Raw genomic sequence first — 10,237 nt, 5'->3', positions numbered from 1 at the left:
CGCGGCCACAACGAAAAGGAGAGCTAGCGCGGGCGAGGGAGCGCACACCAACCGGACGCATCGCGCGGTGCGTCGCACGCCGGTGACCACCCTCCGGCCCGGTCGCACGTTCTGGGCCCGGCGCCATCCGTTTCGTTCGTCCGGCTACAGCGCCCACCCGATCGGTCCCCGACACGTCTGCCCGCCGGACCCCCGCGTGACACCGCGCCGGAACAGGGAGGGAATAATCCCCCCGGCCCGGCGGCGCGCGGGCAGTGGCCACTGTTCCTTATCAGGTAGGGGAAGCCTGCTCCGGGGTGGGGCCCGCGCGTCAGCCGCACACGCGGGCTGGATATTTCCGGGCCATAAACAAGCGGAGCCCTCCTGGCTGTGGCTGGGTTGCTCTATTTGTGCCGGGGCGCCCCGCCAGTCGGAGAGCCAGGGGGCGTCGCTTTCCTTTCCTGTCGCTTCGGCCCGGCCTCTCGGCTCCCTCCAATTGGCGAGTCGCTTTCTTGTGGGCGTACTGGTAGTCTGGTACTTGGGTTTTTGGGCTGTGGGGGGCTACTCTTTTTTCCTCCCCTGCGCGAGCGAATCCACGGGATTTCTCCTGCTTTTTTTTTCTCTATCCCGTGCGGGTGTAGGACGAGAGGGGCAGCAGGCGGCGGCGGGGAGGTGAGATGGCGCAGGAGAGGCGGGCGATACGGCGGATAGAGAACGCGGCGGCGCGGCAGGTGACCTTCTCGAAGCGCCGCCGCGGGCTGTTCAAGAAGGCGCAGGAGCTGGCGGTGCTCTGCGACGCCGACGTCGCGCTCATCGTCTTCTCCGCCACCGGCAAGCTCTCGCAGTTCGCGAGCTCCAGGCACGCATACTACCCGCCCTCCGCCTCCGATGCTCATTCCTCCCCGGCCCCTCTCGCTCGCATCTGCTGCCGCGCCGTGTCCGATCCGTTCGTTTTTTTCCTCGCCGTGGGTTTTAAGTTGAAATGATGATTGCAGTAGATCTGGCTCTTCTCCTACCAGCACCGCGCCTCAGCTTTGTTTCGGACCCTCTCTTGCAGTAGGGGTTTCCCGCTGGGCTGCCATGAGGTTCCCTTTCCATCCCTTCTCCTCTTCTAGTTGGGGTTTGGTTTTGGTTTTGGTTTGCTAGACGGCGCGACGAGGAAACTCTCTACCTATACCGTTGCTATCCTTGAACATGTACGCCGGCAGATTTCGCGCTCCCCGACGCCCCGGAGAAATGGGGAATTTTCTACAGTATTTTCCCCCGATCGCGACCTCGCGGAGCACTCCTTTGCCCGGCATGCTTCCGCACGTGCCGACGGATACAAGATTGGCAGATTGCTGCAGTACTTTCGGGTGCCGGCCGGGAGAGAGCGCCCTCTAGCGTCCGGTCAATTCGCCGCGCCGCCGCGCGCGTGCTTCCCTGCGGCGGAGACACTGCTGCTGATAGGAGATGATCGGTCTCTGTGGATCGGCGCGCGTGGCGGGCGTTGATAAGCTGAGCGGCGGGCGCGACACCCCCTCATGGCGGACGGGGGGCCGTACCTGTGATTTTATGTGTCGGGACGCCGCATGCACGATAGCTCTCGTGCTTTGTGCGCTGCTGTGGTTGGGTAAATTATTCTGGACTAGTACCGCCGCGCACCTGGCGTCGCTGCCCACTGATAACCCGTCAAGTTTTTGGGAGCTCTTGTTTAACATTATTGTTTGGAACTTTGGACCAGGCCAAGAGAAAATTTCACATTTTTTGGTACGGCTTGGCTATAGCATGTTTGACGAACATTTGCCAATATATTTAGCAGTTCAGATTAGAACTTTAGAAGACGCATGCAGCACCAAGCATAATTGTATGTACGATTGCTGTGATATTAGCTTATCTAAGCGCTCACTTGTGTCACCCTTTATGCAGTATGGGGTTTGCTCCGTACTGTTTATTCCTGCAATGTATTACTGATGCATGTGTAGCTGCATATAATATCATCTTGAAGAACAGAAAGAAAATCTTGATTAGAAAGATGGGGACAATAAGCGCTGTCATGTACTAATATACTGTCTTATGGATATATATCTATCACGTACTCGATCCTTATCACGTAATCTCTCTCTCTCTCTCTCTCTCTCTCTCTCTATATATATATATATATATGTGTGTGTGTGTGTGTGTGTGTGTTAGGAAAGAAAAAGGCTTATTATGTACTCCTTGTGCTTTGTCCTTAAGGCACCGCTGCATGTATCTGTCATCACGAGTTAGCTGAGTGGATCTCTAAATTACTGAACAAAATATTATAAATTCTATGGCACATTTATATACATGATCATTTCTTCTATTTTAACTAAGAGGCTAAAGAACAAACGCCTGCGATCATGCCTCCCACACGAAATTTGAAAGATTACAAATTAGAATGTTACAAATTTGAAAGAGGCCTAAACCACCCACCGAAATGCCCACTTTGTGATCAGGTTGGAGAAACAATTGATCACCTGTTGGTCTCTTTGTGTTTTCACCCGACAGTTTTGGTTCAGTATCCTGCAGAATTTTGGTCTACAAGCTATTGCGCCACAGTTAGATGATCACTGTTTTATTGAATGGTGGGCCAGAGCAAGTAGTAGGTTCTCTGGTCAGGTCAAAAAGGGAGTTAATTCCATCATTATCTTGGGGTCTTGGTTAATTTGGAAGCACCGTAACTTTTGTGTGTTTGATGGGGGGCCCCTAATTTAGCCAGGGTCATGCCAGCCTTTAAAGAAGAGGTCCATCTATGGTCCGTAGCAGGGGCCCGAGGGGTTTCGTATCTCCTTGCCCTTGCTCCTACCTCCTGACTGCTCTAGGGAGGTGGTGTGGTCTGGACGTCTGGTCCGTAGTAGTTTTGTGTATAAGAGAGAGAAAGTGTGTGAGTAGGGTGCGTTACACTTACAGACCCTTACCCCTGTAACTTTTTGTTTTGGGGCTCCTCCCCCCTTTTTATCTTCTTAATATATTGATGCGCAGCTCTCCTGCGCGTTCAGGAAAAAAACTAAGGGATACTAAGATGCTACTTAATTTCTGGAAAAATTTTGTAGGCTTGTAAAGTGCTATTTCACTAAAGTTTCTGAAGATCATACATGCAGATACTAAAACTAAAGCACAAAACAAATCTTCCTTTTCCTTTTGCTATTCAGTGATTGACTATTGAGCAACTCATTATTACTCCCACTTTGCAATCCTTGGAAGGACCAGATTGAACTAAGAATAAGGAATCCAAGCAAGTGAACTGATTGATTCCTTATTTATATCTGGAACTCCCTTATTTACACACACTATACAATAAGGAACGTTAACATATACATTTCAACCTTACCTATATTTGTATCGACAGCATGATATAGAAAATGATACGGAGCAATGGAGTAGACAAATCACTACAAAATGAATTTCTACTGTTATGCTTGGTTCTCGGTGGCTCTGGAAGCACCGCAATAACTGCTTGTCAATAGAGTTACACCAAGAGTTCAGGAATTTAGATTGTCGGTACCCTGTAGCAAGGATACACACTCCTACTGCAGCAAGGCAGGACTCGCGTAGTCATCCATAACTACGCTCTAAGGGGCGGAGAAGCCGGGCCCCAGAGGTCCGGCTCTTACCTCACCGGGCCAACGGCCCCGGACCCGTTCCCCGCTCTGGGAACGGGTCCGGTGACGCCACGTGTCCCTGAGGAGGGGAACCTCCGCGCCAACAGACGAGGGCTCGGACCCCCCATAGGGGTCCGGGACCTCCCCGCGTCCGTCCGTACCTCCCACGCGCGTAGAACCAATATACCGCCGGGGCGGGTCCGGGGGCGCCACGTGTCCCGCAGGCGCGGGCGCGAGTCTTCCAGGAAGACTCGCCCACCCACCGCATTCAATGCGGGTGGTTAAGGCGTGCTCTGCCACCGCGGCACGCGGGGCAGCTTTTGTCAGGTATCACTGTAGACCGCATATTACCAAGGTACACAGTGCAACCGCATGTGCCGCATCCGTGCAGAGCCCGTCTGCCGCATTAAATGGATACGACGGCATGGCACCCTTTCATCATACCACCTACGCCGCAAGCTATATGGCCCGTTCAGCTACGCGGCAGGCTACGGCAAGCTACGCCGCAAGCTACGCCCTAGCGCCATTTCGACAAGACAGGGCATGGCTATGCCGGATGGAAGATTCCCACGGGCAAAGCAAAGAAATCTAGGAATAAGATCTCTGTCGCCTGTAACGCCATAATGTCTGTACAGTATGTTATTTTATACTACATCGCTGGGCCCATCTGTCAGGGACCCAACGGCTATGTACACTCCTCCCTTGAGATATAAAAGGGAGGAGTACATAAAGCCAAGCAGGGCAAGCGAAGGCAGCCACAACACAAGCTTGGATTCACTCCGAACAATCTCGTTCTCAATCTCTTGAGAGCACAAGCAATGCAACACACAGTGGACGTAGGGTATTACGCTCCGGCGTTCCGAACCACTCTAAACCTGCTGTGTTCATCGTGTTCTTGCATCTAGATTGGACTAATCCTAGCTACCCCCCGAGTACTCACCTTCAGGGTTTAGGCGGGTGCACTACGCCACCCGGCTGTGGGTTTGCACACCACGACATAGATTATGCTGAGATAGATTTTGGATGAAGCCGGTCTGTGGTGTCTACTCTAGCAGAACAGAAGGGAAGGGGCACAGAGCACTTTGGCCAGTTAGATCCTACTGGTTACTTGAGTTTAGGGACGTTTTTTCTGTAGCAGAAATTCTTTGCCAACTTAGTTTTGGGCGCATGTGTGTTTGGGTGATCTTCCCCTTTAAAGAAAGATCTTATATATTCGGCTCGTTCTTCTCTTTTTAACACAAAGATATGCAGCTCACCTCCATGTTCAGTAAAAAATGTATATCATATATATGATTCAATCTCATTTTCTAGCTGTTCCACCTTATATGTGCCTTTGAGTCAGTTTTTTAATGCCATATTTAACATGTCACTTGATTAATAACATATCTTCATGGCAATAAAAAAACATATCTCCATATATATAGCATGTGCATATGTATCTGGAAGTGACTGCACAGATGGACCAATTTCTAAAGGGCCCAGTGGAAGCTACTACTATGACACCACAAATAATGCCTCACACATATCTAGTACTGAACTGAGGCCCATTTGGAACATAGAATGTTTTTCTCCCAATTCCTACTGGAAGAATGTTCCTACTAAATTTCTGCCTTTCAAGCCACCCCCTAACCCTAAGGATGCCGACCTTGTTAATTTATTATGTTTTCAAGTACCATATCCTCATTGCCGATAACCTAACTTTATATATTTTTTAATGTTTACCGTAACATTTTATTTTGGTACAATATTAATATTGATTTTTCTTTTCTGAACAGTATGAATAAGATCATTGACAAGTACAGTACACATTCTAAGAATCTGGGCAAATCACATGAGAAGCCTTCTATCGATTTGAATGTATGTTAATTAAGCATTCTTTTTCTTTCTTTTTTCCATAGATATTTTTCTTCTTGCTAATAGGCTAGCTGTGTAAAACAGGAAGTACAGAAGCCAGTTAAAAAAATGTATGAACGACCTGAGAGATATATCAATTGTTATATCTGCAAACTCTAGTGGGTCCACATATCATAACTAATTTTTTCTGTGCAAAAAAATCAATATGGATAAATTTCTTTTTTGCAATTCCTTGTGGTTAATCCATGGTATCCTTCGCGGATTTTAAGCTGATGAAAGATACATATATAGATTGAGCATTGACAGCATGCTCAGGTGATAAATTGAAGAAGGATTGTGAAGTATTCCTTTCTATTTTATCATTAGTTCATGAGCAACATTTAGTGTCTTTATTTACTTCTATATAACCAACTTTAGATAGACATCATCTTTTCCTTCAATAGTATATGTGAAGATACACCATGGCCATGTCTCTACAGCATCAATAATTGTCCCAAATTTCTTCTTCATTGTAGGTTGCACAAGTGTCTTGAGAAGGTTTAACTCATATATAGAAAGGACAGTATGCATGTATTTAGTGTTGGATTTAAATTATAGACTAATCTTGTTTTCTTTATTAATTTTCAGGTAGAGCAGAGCAAGTATAGCGGTTTGAATGAACAACTCGCTGAAGCAAGTCATGGACTTAGGTTATGTTTTAAATTTGTTCCATATTGTTTTGTGTGATTCAGAGAAAATTGTTAGGTATGAAAGGAAACCTTCAAGTTAACAAAAATGATTTTACTGTTTGATATTGTAGACAGATGAGAGGTGAGGAGCTCGAGGGTTTGAGTGTAGAGGAATTGCACCAAATGGAAAGGAAACTTGAAGCAGGACTGCATAGAGTTCTTAGTACAAAGGTAGGGTGACTGCTCATGGTGTTCTTCAACCTAGCGTTAGCTTCTTGAGTTGGAGCTTTGTGTATACCTGTATTTTCACACAATGTATGTCTCTTCAGGACCAGCTATTCATGCAACAAATCAGCGAATTACAGCAAAAGGTGAGAAATGATTATATAAACCTGATTGCTTTTGTGAATTGTCTGTTTCAGTCGATACATAGTAGAAAATTAGTGAAATTGGGTGCGCTGATGTTTTAAATAAGGTGGCTGTTGTCATTTCCTTTATGTGCTTACATGAAGTTTGTATCAAACTCAATGTTGCAATAACCTTGGAAAATATGCAGCCTATTTCGAAGCCCAATTTTGGATAGTGTTGCTTCGAAAAATAGAAGATCTCGTCCTGGTTTCCTGTTTCCTAGTTTTTTTATGTTTCAAAAACAGTTTTTATTTTTTTAAAAAATAAGGCTGAGTTTTACTGATTCAAACTTGAACTGATTCTGGAATGTTGGGTCTTAAAGCTCATTTGGGTGCCTGCTACATTGTGATAAGGTTGAACTGTACCTGTGGCTTTGTTCCAAGTGACCTCAATGTGGATGCCTCATGGATCCATTATCCATGTTAGTGGAACCATATGAAGAGAAATAGGTGACTCGAGCCTCGATAGTAATATCAGAGAAAAAGGTAGATTGAAAAGACATATAACTACTTGAGAATGGTGCATCGATCACATGCGTTACTCCCGGCCGCATTTAGACCTAGGACTAATATAGGCATTAGTGTCTAACTGCTAGGTGGCGGGGGCGGGGACGTTAGTCCCGATGAAGCCTCCAACCGGGACTAAAAGCTCAGTTAATAACTAAAATAAAGAAGGATGGTAGATAGTAAAGAAAAGGACTAATCATAATATCTATCTTTTAAAGATTCAATAAAAAGACAGTTGGCGGGTCTCTTTGTATGCCTTGTCCAGAAAGAGGACTTAATGATTATTTGTTCTCCGGAGCCAGAAGTTCAAATTATTGTGGATAGAGATCCTGTAAAAATATCTTTTGAGGAATGGACTAGACCCGGGCATTTCTCCAGAACAATTGCTAAGGGTCCTGATACTACCACTTGGATCTGGAACCTACATGCTGATGCCACGATTGCGATAGTCATACCAGTCATTTGGAGATCTCCCATAAAGACTTTAGTGCTCATTTTGGTCAACTCTCATTATCTTTCTTTGGTTGAGTGGCATGTACTTTCACAGTGCCCGTTTTTCCAATGTCTAAGCGATCATACTCACATTGGACCTAGTGCTCAGGTAGTTTGGCCAACAGTAGGTCAAGAAATTTTGAATGTAGTCCCGGTTGATAACATCAACCCGGACTAAGGGGTCCTCCTTAGGTTAGTTTTAAAGGAAAGCATCCTATCTAGAGTCATATGTGTTGTAGGTAAGTAGTAAGAAAACTATGCGCGAGTCATATGTGTATTCTGGTAGATATGTTCTCATCTTCTCTTATGGACGGATTATTGCACTATTTACACAAAAGGTTTATGTGTGTTAACTATTTGTGAAGTTGTTATGATGTTTGCTTAGTCTTATCATTTAATTTCTTGGGAAATAGTACACAGGATAGTGTATTTGTTTTAGTACGCCATCTGGCAAAAAAAAATCGTTAGTATTTGGGATTATGTTTATTGTCTGTATTTCATGAAAAATGTTGTGCATCTGCAATTCAACAGATTTTCATGTAGATATTTGGAAGTATAGACGATGCTATTTCCACAGAATTTGCATATAAGATTAACTTGCAAGAAGTGAATCCTTCACCATGCACAAATGGAACGAAAATAACTACAATGAGGGGAGAAGTTAACGATGCAATTATGTGGGTTTTTTGTTCATGTAGGGCGCACAGCTTGAAGATGACAACAGGCTTCTGAAAAAACAGGTAACAAACCATATGTGCATTTGTTAGAACGTCCATCTATCCAATGGCAGCAAAGGACATGTTTACAACTCTGTTATTTGTTCCTGGGTGCAGGTGCCTCAGGTGATTACAGCTGGCGCGGCAGTGGTTGCTGCTGATACAGAAGATGTCCTCACCGAAGACGGACAGTCATCTGAATCTGTGATGACTGCATTGTATTCAGGAAGCTCGCATGACAATGATGATGGTTCTGATATATCCTTGAAACTATCGTGAGTTTACTCGGAAGATCTTATGCATTTATCGTATATCTTGCGTGAGCAAGAACAAAGAAGCTTTTAGAGAATTTGCAACATATTTTTAAGGCTATCACTTTGATTGAAGCATCAATCTATCATTCTATCTATATATCTAGAGCTCGTATCTCGAAAATTATGTGTTTTTCGTTCCATTATACCGTTGAATTCCGAAGATCTCACAACAAATATGAACTCTTTGGCCCTGCAGGTTGCCGTAAAAGCAAGGACCACCATGATCTGCATGTGAGTGGTACTAAGAAGTGTTAGACTGGAAGAGTCACAAACTCGAGACCGGGTTAACAACAGCTGCTATCTGCAGCTTAAAAGTTGCAGTCCTAAATTTGTAATGTTGTATACGTTATCTCCATTTTAAAAATCTGTGTATTATTTGTTGCTTGCGCTACACTATTTTCATGTCATTGTACTTGTTGACTTTTTATATGAAACCTATGCTCTGGAGCTTACAAAAAGTGGGTTTGATTAAAGCCCGTTCTTGTATAAAAAGAATGCTTTCACCAGATGATTTGTTTCCACACTATAAGATTGTTGTTTAACTGCTACGCGACGATTGAAAGAGTAAAGAATGACCCAAAAAAAAAGTTGGCGTCGCCCGGACTCGAACCGGAGACCTTCAGTGTGTTAGACTGACGTGATAACCAACTACAAAACCGGAGACCTTCAGTGTGTTAGACTGACGTGATAATCAACTACACCACGACACCTTTCGTTCAACGGAATTCACCAAAGGTATATAACTTAAACGGCCCCATCCCTATATATCATCCGGAAGATCATTAAGCAACTTGTCGTACAGCCCAACTCGGACCACTTGCTGAGTAACGCACAGCCCATATAGTAGCGAATAAAGAACAATGGAAGAGAGGGGGAGGCATTGCGATGGCTTGAACTGTTGAACAGAAGCAGCAGTCAGCGGACAGTAACGGTGTTATATCATCTGACACAAGCAGAAACTAATGGGTCCGACTGGAGTGCAATGAGCAGTTTTGTGCAAACATGCAAGCGGCAGCTACGGCACGCTCGATGCACATCCGACAGCGAGTCGTCATTATTCACTTAACCCCTCCCACGTGGTAACGTTGGATAGAAAAACAAATGCTAATAACCCCTGGAAATCGAGAAATCTTACCGATCGTGCCTCCTCTCTCGGCAGAAAGATCGCGCTATCAGTGCCTGCTTCTGCGCCGTCGCGGTTTGGTGGCCATCGCCGTCGTTCGACGGGGTGATCTGCGGCGTCGGCGTCGGCGTCGTCCAACTCGTCGCCCTCTTCCTTGCCGACGCAAGTGATTTGTGTCTTTCCAACGAGAGACGAGCCTCACTAATTGCTGCGTCTTCGGCCATCACCATTTCAACGTACGTGCATCTTGTCCTTGCGTCTAGCGTCTTGGGTGAAAGAAGATCCGTACGTCGCATGGTTTTTAATTAGGTGCATGAGTTGTCATCAATGCTAAATCTTGATCGTTACAGCACGATAGGTAGTATTAAATTAATGGATGAAGTTGAAGAGTTTCGTGCAAAAGGTGAGATTAATGTAATCCAGGGCACCAGTTTCGTGCACGATCGGTAAGATTTCTCGTTTTCCAGGGGTTATTAGCATTTGTTTTTCTATCCTACGTTACCACGTGGGAGGGGTTAAGTGAATAATGACAACTCGCCGTCGGATGTGCATCGAGCGTGCCGTAGCTATCG

The 10,237-nt window shown here is 45.4% G+C and overlaps 1 protein-coding gene across 2 annotated transcripts; it reads left to right on the top strand.

Annotated features, from left to right (window-relative positions):
- Positions 1-539: 539 nt before the first annotated feature.
- LOC120703581 (MADS-box transcription factor 55-like) lies at positions 540-9,050 on the top strand. 2 transcript variants are annotated; one of them, XM_039987697.1, is made up of 8 exons: positions 540-838; positions 5,360-5,441; positions 6,066-6,127; positions 6,238-6,337; positions 6,436-6,477; positions 8,211-8,252; positions 8,346-8,503; positions 8,739-9,050. In XM_039987697.1, exons 1-8 carry the CDS (start codon positions 657-659, stop codon positions 8,746-8,748), a joined length of 678 nt encoding a protein of 225 aa, XP_039843631.1. In that variant the 5' UTR covers positions 540-656; the 3' UTR covers positions 8,749-9,050. The 2 variants fall into 2 exon arrangements, with proteins under 2 accessions (XP_039843631.1, XP_039843633.1); XM_039987699.1 differs by lacking the exon at positions 540-838 and adding an exon at positions 2,170-2,601.
- The last annotated feature ends 1,187 nt before the right edge of the window (positions 9,051-10,237 follow it).

This window comes from Panicum virgatum, chromosome 4K (assembly GCF_016808335.1).
Source record: "Panicum virgatum strain AP13 chromosome 4K, P.virgatum_v5, whole genome shotgun sequence".
Lineage (NCBI taxonomy): Eukaryota > Viridiplantae > Streptophyta > Magnoliopsida > Poales > Poaceae > Panicum > Panicum virgatum.
This window is presented reverse-complemented; position numbering and strand designations above follow the sequence as displayed.

Bases quoted from the DNA above. Each gene is read 5' to 3' on its own strand.
- LOC120703581 (XM_039987697.1), top strand. From the start codon at position 657: ATGGCGCAGGAGAGGCGGGCGATACGGCGGATAGAGAACGCGGCGGCG. The intron at 5,442-6,065 runs GTATGTTAATTA...ATTAATTTTCAG, and splicing joins AGCCTTCTATCGATTTGAAT to GTAGAGCAGAGCAAGTATAG. The intron at 6,128-6,237 runs GTTATGTTTTAA...TTGATATTGTAG, and splicing joins GAAGCAAGTCATGGACTTAG to ACAGATGAGAGGTGAGGAGC.